The 22,254-nt window shown below is 38.5% G+C and overlaps 1 protein-coding gene across 1 annotated transcript; it reads left to right on the forward strand.

The window, feature by feature from the left end:
* The first annotated feature begins 10,152 nt into the window (after positions 1 to 10,152).
* Positions 10,153 to 12,944, forward strand: LOC110943161. Its single transcript, XM_022184916.1, has 2 exons — positions 10,153 to 12,330; positions 12,426 to 12,944. Exons 1-2 carry the CDS (start codon positions 10,153 to 10,155, stop codon positions 12,942 to 12,944), a joined length of 2,697 nt encoding a protein of 898 aa, XP_022040608.1.
* Positions 12,945 to 22,254: the final 9,310 nt, after the last annotated feature.

Consider the following 22,254-nt stretch of genomic DNA (forward strand, 5'->3'; position numbering starts at 1 on the left):
ATAGTTTGATTGAAAAACTAGAGGGACATGATCTGTTGTTGCAAAAACAAAACAAGATGTCTAGTTCTGGTTATCAACAGAATGTTGATTTGTATTCCCTAAGAGGTATGCCGCAAAACAACGATTCTGCAAAGATCAGAACAGCATTCAGTGCAGATAAGACTGGTGATTCTTCAAACAACACATCTTCAAGCTATGATCCAAGATATCATACTTCGTCAGTGTCATCTAAGTCTGGTCCAAGTCAAGATTGGAAAAATTCTCCACATTTGAACAATGAGTTTGCTCAACAGCACATGAGTTTCTTAGCCTCTATCCTGGTATCTTATGAAGGTCTAATTGCAGGTAAGATTGGTAATCCGAACATGACGAAGGAGGATTACGATCAGGTTGATCCAGAAGAGATAGAGCTCATGGACATTCGCTGGTGCATGGCAAGTGTCATCAAGATAGCTCAGCAGTTCATGGAAATCACCGGTAGGAAGTGCTTAGAAGGTCCCGACATGAAGATTGGTTTTGAAAAGTCTAAAGTTACTTGTTTTAAGTGTAACAAAAGGTGCACTTCAAGAGCGAATGCATGAACAACAAAGCTGATGATAGTGTGAATCCGTTTCACGATGACTATTATAAGAAAGCTATCTATCATCAGAACAACGAGCAACCAACAAGAAAGCAGCTTGAAGAAAGTTCATCCAAAGAGAAGAAACTAGCTATGTTGACAATTCGTGATTGTAGTGAATCCAGTATTCTTCAAGATGATAGCAAATGGAGGATTCAAGACGATGAAGGGTTTAATTGGAATGATTATTTTAAAGAAGATGGAGAACTCAAAGCAATGGTTGCTAAAATAAAGAAAAGTCTATAGGAAATAGAAGCTCAAGGTTACTTGGATAGTACGTATGATGCCTACAAAGAAGTAAGATGGGCAAGAAGATGGGATTCTGATTATGAATGTTATGTTGATTCGAAAGGTAACCCGAAAGTGGATCCAGATGAGGTTGATTTTGAAGCCTTAGTGGCTGCAATTCCAACTCTTAATGTTTGGTGTCGAGGGATTAGAGAGATTCGAGATTACAGAGAAAAAGTCGAAGAAGAAATCTACAAGGTGATTTATGCAAGCTTGGAGAAAAAGAAGAAGAAGACAGTTGAGGAGATTATGGTTGAAAGTGAGAAGTTAGTCAAAGAGATCAAGAAAGAGAAACGGGTTGATGAAGATGTTGCTGGAAAACAGTAGGAGGTTGAGAAAGATCAAAAAGCAGAAAAAGCCAAGGTGCCTAATACTGAGGTAAATACTCAATTTGAATATTCTGAAATGTTAGATAAATCTGTGCATAAAACTGATAAACAGTGCAAGAAATGCATGGAAACGTGCAGAGCTTGTACTGAAAAGGATAACAATCTGAGATCCAGAGATATTGAGTTCACAAAAATAGAAAAGTTTTTCAAAGAAAAATGTAATGAAATGTTAGAAAATGAAAAGCTATTGAAACAAGAAAATGAAAAGCTGACACAAAAATGTGATGATCTTGAAAAGGAAAATAAAATTTTGAAAGAAAAATGTTTAGAAGTTTGCAATGAATGTATTTCAAAAGATAAAATTATTCAAGATTTGCAAAAAGAATATGATGTAATGAAGTTGTTGTATCACACAGTATAAGAAGCTTATGGAATTTTGAAAAGTAAAGTCACAAGTCTGGATAATAGATTGTCAGCTTGTCAAGAAACAAATAGTTTTCTTGAAGCTAGATATAAAGGAAAGCAAATAGTTGTAAATAACTACGTTGATGAAATTGCTAAACTTAAACAAGAACTAGCTGAAAAAGAAAAATTAGTTAACAAACTTCAAAGTTATCATGCTTCTTCATACATTCTTGAACGTATTTTCAACATCACACCTGATGGTAAAGAGTCCGAAAAGAACAAAAAGGGAATTGGGTCAGAATACCATCAGGTTCCACCACCGTTGGAGGATAATTATACATTCTATCATGGCGAAATGTTGGGATTGAACCCTACAAAGGAACAATTGATTAAAGCCAAAACTGGATCAGATCAGTGGATTCAGAATAAGCAGATGTTTGCATCAGTCTTTCCCCTTGGAAGTGGCCCTAATATCTGATGACCTCCATCCACTATTTGTCTACAACAACTGCTGATCTTCAACAACTGCTAAAGACTATTAAAGACTGTTGAAGGCTAAGCACTGATGCTCAATCTACTGTCATGGTTCAAGTACTGCTGAAGACACAAGCACTGCTGGGAGTATAACAGTGGAATGATAAGCAGTAGTTTAGTTTACTTCTTTGTATTGTATTGTATTGTAATCAGTGGTTAGATAACAGTGCTTGTATAGATCAGTGGTTGTAGGTTGTTAGGGGGTTAGATGTCACTTTCATGGTGATGTCAGCAAAGATGCTTCAGTGGTTTGTTCGGTACTATAAATAGAACAGTACCCTGTACTGTTCTATTATCTCGTTCTTCACAAGTCATTCTGTACGAATAAACCATCTGTGAGCTCAGGCTGAGGGGGAGATTGTAATGCATGCATGCAAGTTTAATTGAATCATTGTAATAAATATAATCATTCGATTTCATGACAAACATGTGTGTTGAAAGCAATTCTTCCATTTGATTGTGTGTTGAAAGTTTGTTTCCATTTTAATTCCGCTGCACTTATATTCATTCATATTCATAATTATCAAACAAAAACACAATCATAAGAAACTCACCTAACAATTGGTATCAGAGCTAGGACAGTCAAATTTGATTTAACAATCATTTTGACGTAAAAGTTCAGCTCATAATCGTTGATACTTTTAATTGTTCGTTTCGTTGAAAAACAGAGTAAGGTGTAATCACAAACAAAGTTGATTATTCAGTGCCTGTAAAACAACCAGAATGACGTCACAATCACATGATGTTAACAATAACATCGGCTCACTCTTCAAACCACCCATGTTGAAGAGATCTGAATACAACATCTGGCAGAGAAGGATGGGTCACATCCTTGCTCAACAGAACACCGGATGTTGGAAATCGGTTATCTATGGACCACATGTTCCAATGGTGCCGAGTGCTGAGGATCTAAAGGTTTTTGTTCCTAAGAAATTAGAGAACTACACTGAACAGGATTTTCAAAAACTTGAACTAGATGCCAAGGCATTCAGCATAGTTGCATCTGCACTACCTAATGAGATTTATGCTGGGCTGTTACACTGTAACAGTGCCAATGAATTGTGGGATGCACTTAAGGAACAGTTTGGGGGGACTGAAGAAGTGATTGAAAATAACAGGGAAATTTTGAATCAACAGTATGAAACCTTTTGTCACATTAAGGGTGAATCATTAACACAACAGTTTGAGTGATTCAGTTGTCTCATAAGTGAACTAAACTTGTTAATATTGAATTTGCAAATGCTACACAAAATAGCAAGTTTCTTAGGTCACTTCCTGATAAATGGGATACAATTGCTTTTGTAACCAAGAATTCAGTTGGGTTCAAAGATCTGACACTGACCCAACTTCATGGTAGACTCCTGACCTATGAAAGGGAGTTGAACCAGAAAAAGAAGTTGCAAGAGTCTGGGAAAGTTGCAGATGATTATTCATTTGGCAACACAGCTCTTTTGGGTCAGGAAGAATCTGGCAGCAGTAAGGATCAGAGTTATGATCATTTTATTGACATAACTGTTGGTGGAAATTTCAACTCTGATCCTCACTCATCCAATTTTGCTTTTATAGCAAATGGAGAAAGCCAGAATTCTGATAATCTATGCTTTAAACTCAATGATCTCCAGCATTTTGATCCAACTGACTTAGAGGAAATGGACATATTACACCAACTTGCACTGCTGAGTGTTAGAACCAGCAAGTTTTACAAAAGAACAGGGAGAAAATTCCCAGGGTTGCATGGGAATCTAAAAGTAGGGTTGGATAAGTAATCAAATGCTACAAGTGCAATAGGTTAGGTCACTTTGCTAGGGAATGTAGGAATCAAACCAATGGACCTATTATCACTCACCCTAGTTTAAGACCACAAAATAACCAAAGCACTGTGCAGTATTCCCATTATACCCCTGATTCCCATGCGAACACTGCTCACTATGCAAACCCTGGAACCCCTGTTCCTGTGCAGTATGTCCAAGCCACTGTTCCTCAAATTCAGTATGTCCAAGCCCCTGTCCCTCAGGTTCAAGTGCAACCAGTTGCACCTCAACAAGCTGCACCAACAGTGGTTCAACCAGACCAGCAAAGCTTTTTCACCCAAGGTTTTGTTGACTGGAGCAGCTTACCTGATGAGCTAGGTGATGAAAATTTTGCACTCTATACTACCAATGATGCTTCTAATGATAATTACTGTTTTATGGCATTAGAGTCAATACTAGAAGGGCTGGAAACTGAAGAAGGACATTCAAATGCTGAAATAGTGGATGAAATTGCTGAAGCAGTGGTTACTGCTGTTGCTGGTGAAATACTGTTGGGAGAAAATTCAGAACCCTTGTTGGAACCATTGTCTGAGCCCTGGTCTGAAGAAGAAGAGAAGAAACATGGTGAAAAGGAAGAGAAGGTGGCTGATGAAAAAGAGCATGTCTGTGATTGTGCCATGATGGCTGCAGCTAAGGTATCATCTCAGGTTCTTAAAAATCTGTGTTCAGACAGATGCATCATAGCATTTGCTAACATCAAAGAGGTGAATGAAAACCTTAGGGATAGAGTGTTAAATGATGAAGTTCAATTTGAAAAGTGTTCAAAAGAACTGAAAATCAAATTGGTCGAAAAGGATAATGAAATCTGTAGTCTCAAACAAGAGCATAGCATAACCAAGGACCAACTCCAGACTATGATAGAAAAATATCAAGCCTGCAAAAAGGAGTTGAAATCCACCCAAATCACTTGTGAAAAATGGGTGGAATCCTACAAAGGTTATGAAGTTATGCTTGAAAAACAGATCAAAAGCAATGTAAAATTTGGTGTAGGTTTTAGAAAACATGATCAAATTGAAAACATTGCTGCAAATGAATCTGTTCAAACCTCTGTTGAAATCATACCCACAAACAAGGATGGCCAAGAGGTTAAAATAGCTGATAAACTTGGTAACAAGATCACTTTGGAAAGATCCGTGGGGTCCTCAACCTTTGAGGAGATTGAGAAATACCAATTCAAACCCACATGGTCTGATGAGTGTGACATCCTTGAAAATTTCAAACCCATGGACTTCACAACTATAAATGGTGTAAAAGCTCTAAAGGCCAAAGTCATTCCTCTTAAAGACATCCCAACAGTAGTTCAAAACTCTGTTGCAAAGGAATCTGAAAAGAGGAAGAAAAAAGAAAAGATTAAAAACTTGTTTTGTGACTTTTGTGAAAATAAAAATCACTTGAATAAAGATTGTTTTCATTTTAAAGCTTATGATCTTAACACAACAAGTACTGTTATGCCTTCAAGCAGCTGCAGCATCTGTGGTAAAACAAACCATTCTACTCAGCAGTGTGTTTACCTGAAATCCTTTGAGGTCAAAAAGGAAGAGTACATGTCAAAAACACCAGTGAGTTCATCAAAACCACAAGTCAAACAACAACCACTGTTTGTGCCAGTTCAAACAGCTGTTACAAAATAGCTGAACCAAACCTCTGTTAAAAGAGAAGTTTAGGTGATTGATGCACCCCCTGTAAACCAATACCGAAGAGGTAAAGGTCAACCACCATACCAAAGGGTCCCACATGTTTATGAGGTTTACAAAAAGCCTTCTAAACCAAGAGTGAACAGGAATCCCTTTGGGTACCAGCAGATGATAGGGCAGGAGCCCCAACAGTGGTTAGAGAAAAACAGTTCCAAAGCTGTTCAAACACCTGAGCTAACCATTGTCCATCCACCTGAACTTAACATAGACACTGTTGATACCCCATCCAAAGCCTTATTGGTTTTGGAGACCCTCCTGAACTAATTATTTACTTAATGTCAAGGGAGCTTCTGCATGCTTAGATAGTCTTTGGTATGTAGATAGTGGAGGCTCCAGGCACATGACTGGATGTAGAGCCATACTCAAAGAATTCAAAACTCATGGAGGGGGTGATATATCTTTTGGTAATAATAGTAAAGGGAAGGTGATGGGATCTGGTACAGTACAGTCTGGAAATGTTAAGTTTGAAAATGTCAATCTAATAGACAATCTAAAATTCAACCTTCTTAGTGTCTCACAAATGAGTGATAAGGGCTATGGCCCATTCTTCACTAAGGATTGTTGTAGGATTGTTGGACCAGAAATGGTTAAAAAGATTGAAGAAATAATAAAAAATGGAAAAACCCAACTTGTTGCTCAAAGGAGTGGCAATGTTTGTGTAGTTGATTTGTCAAAAGAGAGCCCCAGGACTGATGCCTGTCTGTTCTCAGCTGCCTCTAACAAAGAGACAAAATTATGGCACAGGAGATTGGGGCACACAAATCTCAAGACAATCACTGCTTTGTCAAAACAGGGTTTAGTAAGAGGTCTTCCTCAAAAACTATTCACCTGTCCTAAGCATTGTGTCTCCTGCTTAAAAGGAAAACAACATAAAAGCTCATTTAAGTCCATTGAAGAGTCCAAAACAACCAAGTGCTTGCAAATGCTGCACATGGATCTGTTTGGCCTAGTAAAAGTCATGAGTCTTAAAAAGAAAAGATATTGTTTGGTAATTGTAGATGACTTTTCTAGGTTTACATGGACTTATTTCTTACATTCCAAAGATGAGACTGCAGGCATTCTGCAAGACTTTGTCAAACAGGTTGAAAAGCAGTTTGACTTGCCAGTAAAAGTCTTCAGGAGTGACAATGGTACAGAGTGCATAAATAGGGAGTTGGCTGAGTTTTGTGTGTCAAAAGGAATTGTAAGGCAGTACAACATTACAAGGACACCAGAGCAAGATGCGGTTGTTGAAAGAAAGAACAGGACATTGATTGAGGCTGCCAGAACCATGCTTGCTGATTCAGGTTTGCCATTAACTTTCTGGGCAGAGGCAGTCAACACTGCTTGCTATGTCCAGAACAGAGTTTTAATCAACCCCAGGCATCAAAAGACTGCCTATGAACTGTTGTATAAAATCAAACCACTGATCTCATACTTTAAAGTATTTAGATGCCCATGCTTTATTTTGAATTTAAAAGACTCAATTTCAAAATTTGCAGCCAAAGTAGATAGTGGATATCATTTGGGATACTCAACCACTGCTAAGGCCTACAAAGTATTTAACACAAGGACCAAAACAGTGGAAGAGACTTTGGATGTAAAGTTCAATGAACTTTCTTCAATGAAAATCCCTGCAAACCCTGCAGAATTGTTTGATCTTGATAAATTTACTTTTGAAATGTTTCTCTCAAGACTAACAGTGCAGGTTCATCTCAAAATCCTCCATCAGACAATGGGTATGGAGTGATCCTCCCACTTACAAAACTTCAAATCCATTGCCAGAGTAGCAGATGTTAAAAATAGCTGTCAAAGCTCAACCACTGTTGTCACACCCCCAAAATACCACATGCGTGAACACCGCGGGAGGTGTGACGTACCAGGATCCAAGCCACCAATCACATTGAACCACGCATAGTATTTAAATAAAACATTTCATTAATTATGAAATATAAATTTAAAACATAAGTTTAAACCAAAGGAGATGTTCAGCGAAAGCATATAGTAAATTGTAAACCAACTGTTTCATGATAATTGTTCAAAACCAATGTATCAAATATATCTGAGAGCCACGATCCATGACCACTCCAGCACTCCCAGACAGCAAGTCCATGTCAAGCAATCTAACGATCTGCAAGCATGTAGACAAGTGTGTCAGACGACGCTGGTGAGTTCAAAGTTTTGTTAACACGTTTAGTTACCAGATATATGTTTAAAACAGTTCAATTTTTGTTTTGATGATGTTATTAACTCGATTACCGTATGTGGCTACAAGATGTGTTTGCCCAAACCCCAATGCCTCTATCAAAGAATTGGTCAAGTGGTCAAGGTAATTAGTTCACGCCCGTCCATTCCGGCTCGTGTGAGGGTGCCAAACCTAATAGCGCTATCAACTAAATACCTCGTTGCCTTCCCGGTAACTATCGGTAGATGTAAGGGGTCTTATATAATAGAAAACTGAGTAATAACCAACATCCTATTAACCTGCATTCCTCCCTGGAACGTTACCCGATATCCCTTCCCGGGATGCATGCTTGGAAAAGAGCAGTGAACTCACCTTGGTTTGCTCGGTTTGTTAATGTGCTTCTAGTGTTAATTAACGGTTAGGTCCGTTACACTCGACCTAAGGTACATTGCACATAAACTCAATGTAAGTGTTTACGATCAAATAGGGTTTAAATAGGGTTCGCAATCCCTTAGTGTCCAAACATCAGTGTCTGTTATGATTATCGTTTACAGATTTCATCATACAAGACTGAACATACATACAGTAGCACACAGTGGCATGTTAGGTGTTTTTCATGCAACATTTAACAAATTCGAACCAAACCCCCACCTATTAAACTCGGACAAGGCATCCCCTTACAAACTCGGACCCAACAAAATCCATAAAACTTGGACTCATGTGTGGAAGATAAAACTTGGACTCTTGGTTTCATAGCAAACCCAGACACCCCCTCTCCCAACTAAACTCGGACCATATACAAAACAACAAACTCGGATCTCATTCAAATCATTAAACTCGGACATTATACAAAACAATAAACTCGGACTAGTTGTAAACCACTAAACTCGGACTCCTCAAAAACTAATAAACTCGGACACTATGAATCATCTTAAACTCGGATCATGCAACTTAACAAACTCGGATTCATGGTTTTCATTGCCAAAACTCGGACTCAAGGAGTCCTTATAATAAATTCGGACTTCATGTTTCTTTAATAAACTCGGAAGCAAGTGTCATGTTACAAACTCGGATTTGTGACTTCACAAAACCCTGACTGTGATAACCTGTAACTTCAGGTTAATGCTTTAACTTAACACAATTAAGTTGGTCACACAATCTTTAGCATTTCATGGAACTATGTACTACTTTATGCATTATTTGACTTACATGAGAACTTTGTGCCTTAACTGTAAATTATATGTGGTGTGTGTGTTTTATGTAAAAGATGATGCTTAGGGGTGTTTAGTGTTAATAATGAAAGATAAAACAAAACCCCTCAACCCTAATCATTCTCACCAATTCCAATCATACGGCAGTTGCAAGTTCTCTAATAATTTAGGGTTTCACCAATCTCTAAACTCTTGATCTTTAATCTTTCAATCTTTCCAGAGCAAACCCCACGTCAAATCTAAGGTAATGTTTACATCATACGTTGTTTTTCCTGTTCAATTGATCTCATGCAAACCCTAGTTCTCCAAACAAGGATTCTGTGATTAGTTAATCTTTTAGGTTGTTTGTAAGATGATTTGTAATTGTGTGATGATTTGCCTGTGATTAGGACCAATCCACATGCTAGAATAGTTAAACTTTTGGTTGATTCGTATGGAAGAATAGGGTTTCGATCGTACTGATTTATTGTAACTGTTGCATCAGAAACCATAATTTGGCTTTGTTGATTCGTAGTGTTGTTGTTTGGAGTTAACAGTCCGATGAATGTGTTATATGGGGTCTGAGTTTGCCATGCTAGGTCTGAGTTTTGTAAATATGAATGGTCTGAGTTTTATAAGGGGATGTATGTGGTCCGAACTTTATGATGATGTATGTGGTCCGAACTTTATGATGATGTATGTGGTCCGAATTTTATAAATGAAGTATGGTCCGACTTTTTGGTAATGAAACACTTGGTCCGAGATTTAGTTGTTACATGGTCCGAGTTTTGGGAGTTATTGTTGGTCAGAGTTTTGATATCGCTTATGAGGTCCGAGTTTCACATAGAGGGTGTTTGGTCCGAGCTTTGTTAACTGTTTGGTCCGAGTTCTTGATGTTGTTTGGTCCGAGTTTCATCCAAGGACTAGATGTCCGAGTTTGTTATGTGTGTGCAAGTGCCCGAGTTTATTGTAAACACCAGTATTAGACTTAATGTTAACACTAGGGATCTGAGTTTACTTATAATGCTAAGTTCAAAACCCTGTGTGAATGTGTGAAGAATACCTTGCATGCCACTGTGTGTTACTGTATGTTACTGTATGTATGTGCAATCTATGTCATGTTATTGAAATCTCCGTTGAGACGGCTTCTGTTCTTGCAAGGTAATCTTCATGAGCGTGTTTCTCTTTTACGGAAAAAACTGGACGAAATGCAGTTGGCCATTGATGCGAACCCGATGGATGTTTCTCTTAGAGAAGCTGAAGCTACATGTCTTCTAGAGTTCCAATCTGCTTCGTATGATGAGGAATGTTTCCTAAAGCAGAAATCTAAAGCGGATTGGTTGGCTGCTGGTGACTCGAACACAAAGTATTTTCATAATTGTGTCAAGATGAGAAATGCTTGCATGAAAATACATAGCATTCAAGATGCTTCTGGTGATCGATTCCATGGTGACGATGTGTATGGAGTGCTGGTTTCTCACTATTCTGAGTTTTTGGGTGTGCAAGATCAGGTGGTCCCCTTACCTGGTATTTTTACGTTCCCGAATGTCTTGGATCCGATCGTGGCCACCAATATGGTGCGTCCAGTGTCTATTGAGGAGGTAAAAAATGCTATTTTTTCTATCGGTGAGAATAAGGCTCCGGGGCCGGATGGGTATACTTCGGCTTTCTTTAAAAATTCTTGGGAGATTGTGGGCAGTGAGGTTACAAAAGCGATCCGTGACTTCTTCGATAATGGCAAACTTTTGCAGCAAATCAATCATACTATTATAGCTCTTGTCCCGAAAGTGGCTACTCCTAACACAGTGGTTGATTACCGTCCGATTTCGTGCTGCAATGTGATTTATAAATGCATTAGTAAGATCTTAACGGATAGAATTAAAGGTAGTTTGGATGTGCTTGTTGACATTAACCAGTCGGCATTTGTGCCAGGAAGAAAGATTTCTGACAATATCTTACTGACCCAAGAACTGATGCATAACTACCACCTAAGGATTGGGCCTTCACGGTGTGCGTTCAAAATTGACATACAAAAAGCTTATGATACGGTTAGCTGGTCTTTCTTGGAAAGTATCCTTCGTGCTTTTGGGTTTCACCACAAGATGGTGAATTGGATCATGATTTGTGTTACCACTGTGTCTTATTCGTTAAGCATTAATGGTAATCTTTATGGGTTTTTCAAGGGTAAAAGAGGGTTGAGGCAGGGGGATCCAATATCGCCTTATCTTTTTACTTTGGTAATGGAGGTCTTATCGTTACTTCTTAAAGATGCGGCCACCAAAAGTAATGCTTTTAGATATCATCTTCATTGCAAAAAGCAAAAGATCATTAATGTCTCGTTTGCGGATGATTTGTTTATGTTTGCAAATGGTGACTTAGCTTCGGTCAAGGTGTTAAGAGACGCACTTCAGAATTTCACAAACATGTCGAGTCTTGTCCCTAGTATGCCAAAGAGTACGGTTTATTTCGGGAATGTTCCTCAGTCGATTAAACAAGGTATTCTGCATATTATGCCTTTCAAAGAGGGTACGCTTCCTGTCCGTTATTTGGGTGTTCCTTTAATATCGTCTAGGCTCTCTTATAAGGATTGCAAAATCCTAGTTGAGAAAATGGAGAAGAAGATTGATAACTGGATGACGAGATCATTGTCATTTGCTGGTCGGTTGCAACTGGTTAACTCGGTCCTATCAGCAATGCACATTTATTGGGCTGCAGTTTTTCTCTTGCCAGCTAAATTAGTGAGTGATCTTAAAAGACGTATGCGTGCATTCTTATGGACTGGTAAGTATCAGCAGAATGTTAAACCTAAGGTTGCTTGGAAGATTGTTTGTCTTCCAAAAAATGAGGGTGGGCTGGGTATTCGCTGCATTGCGGATGTCAATAAAGCGCTCATTTCGTCCCATGTTTGGAGTGTGTTGACCAACAGGAAGTCGCTATGGGTTCAATGGGTTCACATCTATAAACTGAAGGGTAGAAGTTTTTGGGAGATTCCTTGTAGGGGTAGTATGACATGGGGTTGGAGGAAAATTCTTGCTTTACGCGATTTGCTTCGGCCTTATATGTGGAAGGCTATTGGTAATGGCATTAATACGAATGTTTGGAGCGACACTTGGTGTACGGATTGTCCGATCCGTGCTTATGTGAGTCCGAGAAATATAGCAAATGCAGGTTTTAACTTGCAAGCTACTGTGGCAGAGTTGGTGGATTCTAACGGCCATTGGAAGTGGCCGGTTGCTTGGTTTGATTTGTTTCCCGTCTTAATCAATATTCATGATTTGTTTGGATTGACATGGAAGGTAAAGCAGTTCATTTTTCTTCGTGGGAGGTATGGAATAATATCCGGCATCGCGAGAATATTGTTGATTGGTTTAATATGGTTTGGTTTAAACAGTGTATTCCGAGACACTCTTTTAACTTGTGGCTGGTTATTAGAAACAAGCTTAAAACCCAAGATAGATTGTCCATTTGGGAGGCGGGAAGTGCTACGAACTTGAACCTCATGTGTTGCCCCTTGTGTAACTATGGTAAGGACTCGAGGGACCATTTGTTTTTTGAATGCTTCTACTCTACAGAGGTTTGGGATAGTATCAGGGATATGGCAGGTATGGATGAGGTTAGTGGCCGATGGACTGACATAATGCAATGGATGACGGTGAATTCGAATATGCAGCAACCGGCCAACGTTACGAGTAGGCTGGTGGTCTCGGCAGCTTCTTATTTTGTATGGCAAGAAAGGAATTCTAGGCTGTTCTCTCGGAACCAGCGTACGGCGAAGATACTGGCTCAAGAGATCATTAATATCGTTCGTATGCGTCTCATGACTCTAAAGTTCAAGATGGGTTTTGTGAGCAGACAGTTTCTTGAGAAGTGGAAGATTCCGGATAGGAACTTGGTCATTGATCCTGGCTAGATGCGTTTTGTTTAGGCCGGTTTAATGGCTTGGGTCGTGTTTGTTAGGTTGTTTGTGTGGTAGTTGCTTTCTGTTTTGGTTGTGTTTTTTGTTTGGTTTTCCTAGCCTTGGTTTGTCAAGTCTAGCGGGTGTGTAACATTTCAGTTGCACTTGTGTGCTTTATTGTTTGATATAAAATTTACCGGGGTAACCCTTTACCCAAAAAAAAAGAACATGTAAGTAATAAGTAAAAGTAAATGTAATCCATCACAATACAATTGGTGATCAATCAAAAACATAGTATAGGTAGCGGAAGCATAGTATGAAAAATCCAACACAAGTGTCAAGATTAAAGATTCATAAAGTTTTCATCAAAACATCCACAATTCGTGCCTACAACGACCGCGCCTCCCGTGCAAGCTCCATGAATACCTATGGTCCTGCAAGGCATGTAACAGAAAGTCAACAACTAGTTGAGCGAGTTCACAGTAAGTAAGTTCGTAATAGTAAGTTCGTTGCATCACCATGCGTTATTAACTAAGTCAATTGTATGTTCATTTAGTGGGGGCTTCCCATGTGTATATGTACTAGACTAGAGGTAACCATAAGTGTTCTTCTTAACCCGAGAACAGTAGTACGTACGAGGTTTACGTAAGTTTTACGTAAGTGTCCTTCTTATCCCGAGGACAGTGGTACGCGGGGGTTACGTAGGTTTTACAAAGGTGCCCTTCACAACCCGAGGCAGTAGTGAGTATAAGTTTACGTAGGTTTTACATAAGTGTCCTTCGCAACCTGAGGACAGTGATAAGTTACAAGTATACGTAGGTTTTACGTATGGGTCCTTCGCATCCGAGGACGATGGTATATAGTCTAGTAACAGTGTAAGTACAAATAATTGTTCAATCCCATTTCTTCAATCCCATTCCCTACCCACCGGGAATCCCATGCCTTGGTATGAGTGTGAACTCACCTTGGTTTGCTCGGTATGCTAAGTATGCGCTCACAGTTAATCAATCACGTCCTAATGTACGCACGTATACATAATCAGTTTATGTTCACTAAGTTCACGTATAAGCACAATCATAGTGGATATTGCATCACTGATCACCAAGTAACACGTATCACGTAATCAAAATCATACAAGTCTTGCATAGCATTTAACAGCAGTTAGTTAACTCAGTTAACTTTAACAGGATTTAACCAAGTTACAGTGCAGGTTAACCCTTGACGAAACTTACTTGTTTCGTCGTGTAACCCTCCGGCGAAACGCCCTCCGTTTCGTCATAGTCCCTACGGCGAATCACATCCTGTTTCGTCAATTACCCTCGGCGAAACACCCTCCCGTTTCACCGTGAATTCCGTTTCGTACATAAGTCAGTTACGTCATGAATCAGTTACGATTGCAGAAAACCCTAATCATTTGGAACAACCGTATCACTCTGAAATCGATCAAACAATTAACATGTAACATCAAGGTCATCGATTATCATAAAGAAAGTCACATAACAACATAATCGGTCACACGAATCAAGTGCACATTTGAACACATGATCAATAGCAATCAACAGAACCTAAACCATGGCCTAAATATCGGGTATACTCATTAACACAATACGCACAGAAGTATGGGTTTCATCATCAACAATAATGAATCCTGATCAAACATTAATCAATCATCAATTAACACATCGGAATCGTCAAGCATTCAAGAACAACATCACATATATTACCACACCATAAATCTGAACTCGTATTGTTTGCTAACCCTAGCTTAAACACATAACGGCATCAATTAACGGATATACATGCGATAGGTTTACACTAACCGTTTTGAGATGAACAAATAAGGATTCAAGAGAGAAAGATGATGATGCGAGATGGTTGTTGCCGTCACACAGTGGAGAAGCTCCTAGGGTGTCTTACTTTTGCCCAACGTACGAAGCAGGAGCCGGTTCACGTTATTATAGCCAAACTACCGTACTGGGCCCGAACTGGGCTTTGGTGAAACATTGGGCCGGCGAAACAACTCGTTTCATCGGGATGGTTGTGACGAAACGGACTCTGTTTCGTCGGTGTGGGGACGGCGAAACACCCTTATGTTTCGTCGTATATGTTGTGGCGAAACGGTTCGTTTCGTCGGGTATAGTTCTAATCTCAATAGTTATGCAAGTATACAAGTTCATGTACATGGAATCAAACAAACCAACATCTCAACATATAATTCATATAATTCAAAGTATACAATTACAAGGCAAACACGTCGTGCTAACAAGCAACTAAACAATTAAACAGTCAACATGCAATAAATACGAAAGTGGAATCTCGGAAACTCGAGTTGTCACACGTAAGGCGCTGGATTTGTGACACCTCACATTGGTTATAGAGACATGGAAGCACCTCCGAAAAAATTGCATAGCCTTCCCTGCTCATGTTGTCGATAAGGAGACCAAGGAACCAAAACCTGAAGACATCCCCGCGGTGGAAGAAGTTCCAGAAGCCTTTTCTGAAGGCTTGCAAGGAATACCTCCACAGTGACAAGAGGAGTTTAGGATGAACCTAGTGCCAGGAGCAGCACCAGTGACAGATGACGCCTTACCAACTAGTTCCATCCGAGGTACATGAGCCTCCGATGCAACTGCAAGAGCTGCTAGACAAGGGAAATCTACCAGGCCGAGCCTCTCATCGTGGGAAGCCCCAGTGTTATTCATTAGGAAGGAGGACGACAATTTTTACACTCATACACAGTCTAATTTGAGAGGAACTCAGAGGAACTAATGTAGAAAAAGTGTTACGCATAGGTTACATGGAGATAGACGACTAACCATCAAGAATCGGTACCCCTTACCGAGAATTGATGACTTGTCGACCAACTACAAGGTCCCAACTACTATTCCAAGATGGAATTGAGGACATGATATCCTTAGTTAAGGACACGAGAAGAAAGTTGGCAGTTTCCATTTTGCATCAACTTCAGAGAAGTGGATATCAAGGACCAGTATCCCTTGCCAAGGATTGATGACTTGTTGAACCAATCGTAAGGTTCTAGTTACTACTCGAAGAGTGACTTGAGGACAGGATTTCCTCAACTGCAAATCCAAGAAGAAAATATCCCAAAAACGACCTTTAGGACTCGCTTTGAACACTACGAGTTCCTTGTCGTGTCGTTTGGCTTAACAAATGCACCAGCAATATTCATGGACCTCATGAATCAGGTGCGTAAGCCGTATCAGGATAAAATCGTGATTATATTTATTAACTGCATTCATATAAGCTCAAAGACCAAGGAAGGTCATGAGCAACATCTGCAACTCATCTTAAGACTTTTAGAGAAAGAACAGTTATGTGCTAGGATGTCGAGTGCGAACCTTGGAGTCGCGAGGCAAAACTTTTAGGATACATGGTGGATAAGGATGAGATTCATGTCGACCCTGCAATCAAGAACTGAGGAGTCCCAAAGACGCAACTAAGAATTTTTGGGGATTATAGGCTGTATTAGATGACCCCTAGAAAACCTTTCAAGGACTGCTCAACCATTAACAACTCTAACCTAGTCGATACCCATCTTGTCTTTACCTGACAATACCGATGAATCTGCGGTTCTTGTGACGCTTCTCGACAACATCTCGATTGCGCGTTGATGCAATGAGACCAAGTCATCGCATACGCGTCCGTTGATTAAAGGAAGATGAGAAGAGACCTTGAACTAGATGCAGTAATTGTGCATTGAAGATTTAGCGTCATTACCTGTATGAAAACGTTGCACGATCTCTACTAATCACAAGGGTTGCAACACACCGTCGATAAAAAGGACTTAAACATGAGATAACAAGATGGAGTGAGCTACTGAATGATTGCGACGGGAAGATTAAGTGTCACCTGGACAAGGCAAGCGTTATAGCAGACGCCTTGAGCCGCAAGGATCGTGCAAAGCCTCTAAGGGCATGAGCCTTAGAGATGATCATACAGACAAATCTCGTCACTTGGATTCGTTAAGCTGAGCAAGAGACGCTCAAATCAGCAAACCTTCAAGCAGAAGTGTTTCGTGAATGGAAGTGCAATTATTGCCTAAGGAAGACGGAACCTTGTATTCCGTGGAACGACTTTGGGTACCGTTTCGCGGCATTTATGTACGCCTGTTTTAGGACAAGGCTCATAGGTCAAGGTACTTGATCCATCCTAGGATCTGACAAGATGTACCAAGACGTGAAGGATTAGTATGAGTGGCCCAAGATGGAAGTTGTTATAGCTACATATGTGGGTGACTGCCTTACTTGTGTCAAGTTAAGACGGAATACAAGAAACCGTCAGGGCTACTGCAACAGCCTAAGATTCCCATATGGAAGTGGGAACGAATCTCAATGGATTTCATTACAAGCTACCAAGAACCCAAAGAGGTCACGATATGATTTAGGTGATTATTGATCAACTCACCAAGCCTGCACATTTCCTACCGAGCAGTGAGGAAGACAACACAAGGGAATTAGCAGAGATTTAGCCTAGAAGGATCGTGGCACATCATGGGATGCCTGATTCTATCATGTCCGACCAAGATGGTCGTTTTGTGCCAAGGATATGGTAGAGGATTCAAAAGGCGTTTAGGTCACGATTGGACCTTGGTACTACTTTACACCCTCAGACGGACGGCCAAAGCAAACAAACGATTCGGAATTTGGCAGACTCGCTATGTGCTTGTGTGATAAACATTGATGAAAAGATGGATTACTCACTAGCCCTTAGTGGAGTTTTCCCTACCGAAGTATTTATCACACCGCTGTTTAGGCCGCTTCATGTGAAGCTTTAAAGGAACGTAAATATCGGTCCCCCTTTGTGTTGGACAGAGACCGGAGATAAACGATTTACTGGCCCAAATTGGTTCAGGAAAACTATAGGCAAGTTCGTTCAGATACGTGATCATGTCAAGACGGCATGCGGTATACAGAAAGGCCACGCTGACGAGTGGTGGAAACCGTTGAAAATTGAGATAGGAAGTATGGTTTTAATGAGGGACTCGCCTTGGGAAGGCGTGGTATGATTTGGAAAGCGTGGGAGGTTGGACCCACGGTATATTAGACCTTTTGAGATCCTGGAAAGGATTGGGACCATTGCTCACAAGCTGAAACTTCCAGATAAGATCAATAGTGATCACGACACATCCACGTGTCTGGTCTTTAGAGGAGCCTGACTCTAGGAACAGTCGTTATTCCCGCAAACAGGATTCACGTCAATGACAAACTCTAATTTATTAAAGAACCTGTTAAGGTTGCAAACTGGGAGTCCACAAGACCCGGAGAAATCTTAATTGACTTGTTAGAGTTCATTGGAATTTATATCATGGCCCAGAGTTTACTTGGGCACATGAAGACCAAATTAAGCCTAAGTGACCACATTTGGTTCACAACTCCCCTGCGACCGATGGCATCGCTTGAATTTCGGGACAAAATTCTTTTAACGGGGGGAGAATGTGACAACTAGCACTTTTCCCTACATTCTGTACAATAATTAGACAGTAATTTGTGCTTTAATGACTGTGCATGATCTAGTTTATAAGACGAATGAAATTTTGATTTCTGTTATATACATACAATGGCATTTCATGTTGCAAGACTTTTATCATTACTTCATGCAACAAAATATAGTTCTAGTAATGCACAGAACGGAGTTGGCACAGTTATCAGACAAACTAGAAGTACTGACGGGAGTTCAGTACTTAGATAGACATGATGTTAAGACACAAAATAAGCCCCAGGACCAAGTGTTACACTAGTATAGTGTGTAGGAAAGTAGGGATCACAAAACTGCCTTCCTAGTGATGACATAGGTACCGGAAAGTGCCAGAAACACACTGAAACTGCAGAATTCTGTAGAAAATAAACAAATTCAGCAATAAATCAGCTTTTAACATCAAAATATAATGCAGAAAAGTGGTTTAATGGTCCAGAAACTGTCATAAAATACATCATAAAGTACACTAAACTGCGTAATTCAACACTTTAATAAACAGTAACGAACCGAACAACCAGACATTACCCGAAACATCAAAATCTTACTAGAGGCATTGTTTTAGTGTTACGAAGCTAGTTATGGTCACCGAACATCATATTACACCTAATAAACATTAAATACATAAAATACCTAACTAGCACCATTGAATCCTAACTAAATCAAGTAACTAACCATTAAAAGTTACACTTTACCCCCCCCCCCTTTGACAACCGGTTAGGGGACATGGGTCCCACCCTTGATTTCTTCTTATATTTTATAGGATTTTGTTGGAGTATATTCCAACATAAGATGCCATATGCCACTAGAATTTTATAAAAACTACTAAAATAGTACATTTATCATTCTCATCATCTTCAACATTCAAGAACCTCCTCCCTTCCCCCATAACCTACGGCCACCACACCACCACCACCTCTCCACCATTCTCAACCATTCTAAGGAGGTCCAAAGGTGCTAGGAGCTAAGTTAGGAAGCTTGGAGCCGTTGGAGCTTGAAGGACCTCTCTCTATTGCTTTTATCCACCTTATTTCTTCTCTTGATCATCCCTAGCCTTGTGCTAGTAGTAAGACTCTTGTGATCTCATTTTATTTCATATTATGTTGGTTAAAAGATGATACAACTTGTTAAGCATAAAGATCATGAAGAAACATAAGCATAAACTTGAACATAAAGCTCTAAAACATGAAGATCAAGTTGTTTTAAGTGTATGTAGTATACTTGAATGTTGATTTCTTGTGTTTATGATGTTGATCATCGTAAGAACCTTGCTAGATGATGATTAAACACATGATCTAGCAAGTGTAAGGATAATTCTTGAGAAATTTGTAATGATCATCCTTTATGTAAATCATGAACTTGAAAATAAACTTGTTTTAATGTATGATAATTATTCCTACAAGTTATAAGTCTTGAAAATAAAAGATTTCAAGAATAATATTTTCAAGAAACTAAAGTTTACTACAAGATCTAACATGATCATGATATTTAAAGGAAGTAAACATGTTTTAAGTGTTAAATCAAAGCTAGAAACATATTGTTAACAAGAAAAATACAAGAAGAAGTATTTTTAGAAAATCTTCATACAAGTTGTGAAGATCTAAATTCTTCAAGAATGATATTTTTGAAATAAATAACCACACTTTAAAGGGTAACTAAGCTTACTAAATACACTAGTAAGTTACTACAAATTTTTTTTACAAGGTTTCAAGTTCATGACATAGTATAAACTTCATATTTTTGGCACATGGTAAGTGTTGAATGATTTATTGATGATTGATGGTGATTTTAAAAGAAAATGATATGCTTTGACAGCATGGAAACCTCCATTTTTAAAGGGAAACTATGGCAAAATTTTTGTAGAATTTAAACACTTAGAAAAATATTTTTAAACAAGTGCTTATAAGTAAAATTTTAACCATGATCTTTCATATAAAAATTTGCCATAATTTTTGCTACAAAAATAACAAACATTTGAGGTTGTTTTTGATAAATGAAAGTGACTAAGTATATATTTAGGGATATATATTTAGATGACACAATTTGTGTGATTACTTGTATATTATGTGTATTAGTTATATTATTTTAGGGCTTGAAATAATATAACTCACCAAAATACCAAGAATTACAATCCAAAATATTACCAAAATTCCAAGAATATGAATATACAAGTAATACACAAAATATTGATGAAACCGAGCCAAGGAATATAACTTACAAAATACTCCGGAAATAATACTCATATGTATATTTTGGTAAATAATATTCTGGGACACCAAGTGAATAAAAATATGATTTTTACGATTGCTACAAGAAAGTATCATATTTTGACAAGAGAAAAATATAATATTCTTGGCAAGTATAAATATATATTTTTCTGGAATTTTTAGAAGATATATTATTTTTGAAAGAAATATATATTTTCTCAAACAAAAATTGAATATATTATTTTGGAGAAAAATAAACATATACATACATACATACATATATTTTCCAAGTTAGACTTGAAAATATATTACTTTTGGAACTTATATGAAAATACAAATATTTTGCCAAAGGAAAATTATAAAGAATTTTCCTAAGTAATATTTATTGAAATATATATTTTGCAAATATATATTGGTGAACTTTTATTAAAGATAATATTCCGGAATAATTAATACGGAATTAAGTATAAGAATACTTAATAAATACAATAAAGATACGTATTCTCGTACGTGTAAATACACACCGGAATACGACCCCAAATACATGGCAAGAATATACAAGTATAAGATACCCCCATCATTGGGAAGGAAATTTCAAGTATAAATACTTGAAAAGTATTTAGTTAAAATATATTGCTATAACAATTATTCCAAAATTTAATGAATATAATTTAAGTTAAAATATTTATTATTTTAACAAATAATTATATAACTTGGAATAATGTTAAAGACACAAAGAAATGTAACTCAAAGACACTAATTAATACTAAGTCAAGGCACGACCCGCTCGTCTAATAGACCGTAGTACGTTGTAGGTAGTCGTGCACATTAGTAGCAGCTTGAGTTACGTCAGATTGAAGAACGCAAACTAGTGAGTTCATGTCCCCCTTTCTCTTAACTGTTTTTGGTTTTATAACTCTCGGGGGTGGAATACATGTTACGAATGTTTAAACGGTATGAAATGAGTTAATTAGATCATGTGAGCATAGATTGAATTTGAAATGCCATTAATTCTTAATTAGGGACGAAGGTTAGATCTAACGGGTACGGCCGAACCCCACTCATGGTACTTATGTGACCACTTGAGTGCTTCGGTGTCCCAGTCGAGGTGAATCGAAAATAGTCAAGGTGAATTGACGGAGTCAAGGTGAATTGACATGGTCAAGGTGAATTGACATGGTCAAGGGGAATTCGACATAGTCGAGGGAACCGACGAGGGTATAAGCCTACTCATTTCGAGTGCTCCCTATGTCTTCACATGCTTTAATGTCCTTGCAAAAGTTTAATTTGATTTGTTCATAAATGCTTTTCATACCTGTTTTTAAAGAAGTTTCTCAAAGGTTTACAAGGTATTCAGTACTCATACAAAACGCATGAACTCGCTCAACTTTTGTTGATGTTTTTCCAAAATTACATGTATTTCAGGTAACAGGTTGGATCTTGGGCGCGGGTGTTGTTTCTAGAAGTAGATTTCAAGCTTAGATGTCATCCACTTTTGTTGGTTTGTGACTTAGTCGAAGGTTGTGTTTTAAAACTTAAATAACCGGTGTTTGTAATACTTTAAATTTTATGAATGGAGGAACATCGTTTCGATCATGTAGTTGTTTATTATGATTGAATGCAAT

The sequence above is a fragment of the Helianthus annuus genome, chromosome 5 (assembly GCF_002127325.2).
Source record: "Helianthus annuus cultivar XRQ/B chromosome 5, HanXRQr2.0-SUNRISE, whole genome shotgun sequence".
In the NCBI taxonomy this organism is placed as follows: Eukaryota; Viridiplantae; Streptophyta; class Magnoliopsida; order Asterales; family Asteraceae; genus Helianthus; species Helianthus annuus.

What these genes read in the sequence shown, in the direction of transcription:
- LOC110943161 (XM_022184916.1), top strand. Translation starts at nt 10,153, where the DNA reads ATGTTATTGAAATCTCCGTTGAGACGGCTTCTGTTCTTGCAAGGTAAT. An exon ending in TGTTTGGATTGACATGGAAG is followed by an intron (nt 12,331 to 12,425) that starts GTAAAGCAGTTC and finishes TGGTTTAAACAG; the next exon opens with TGTATTCCGAGACACTCTTT.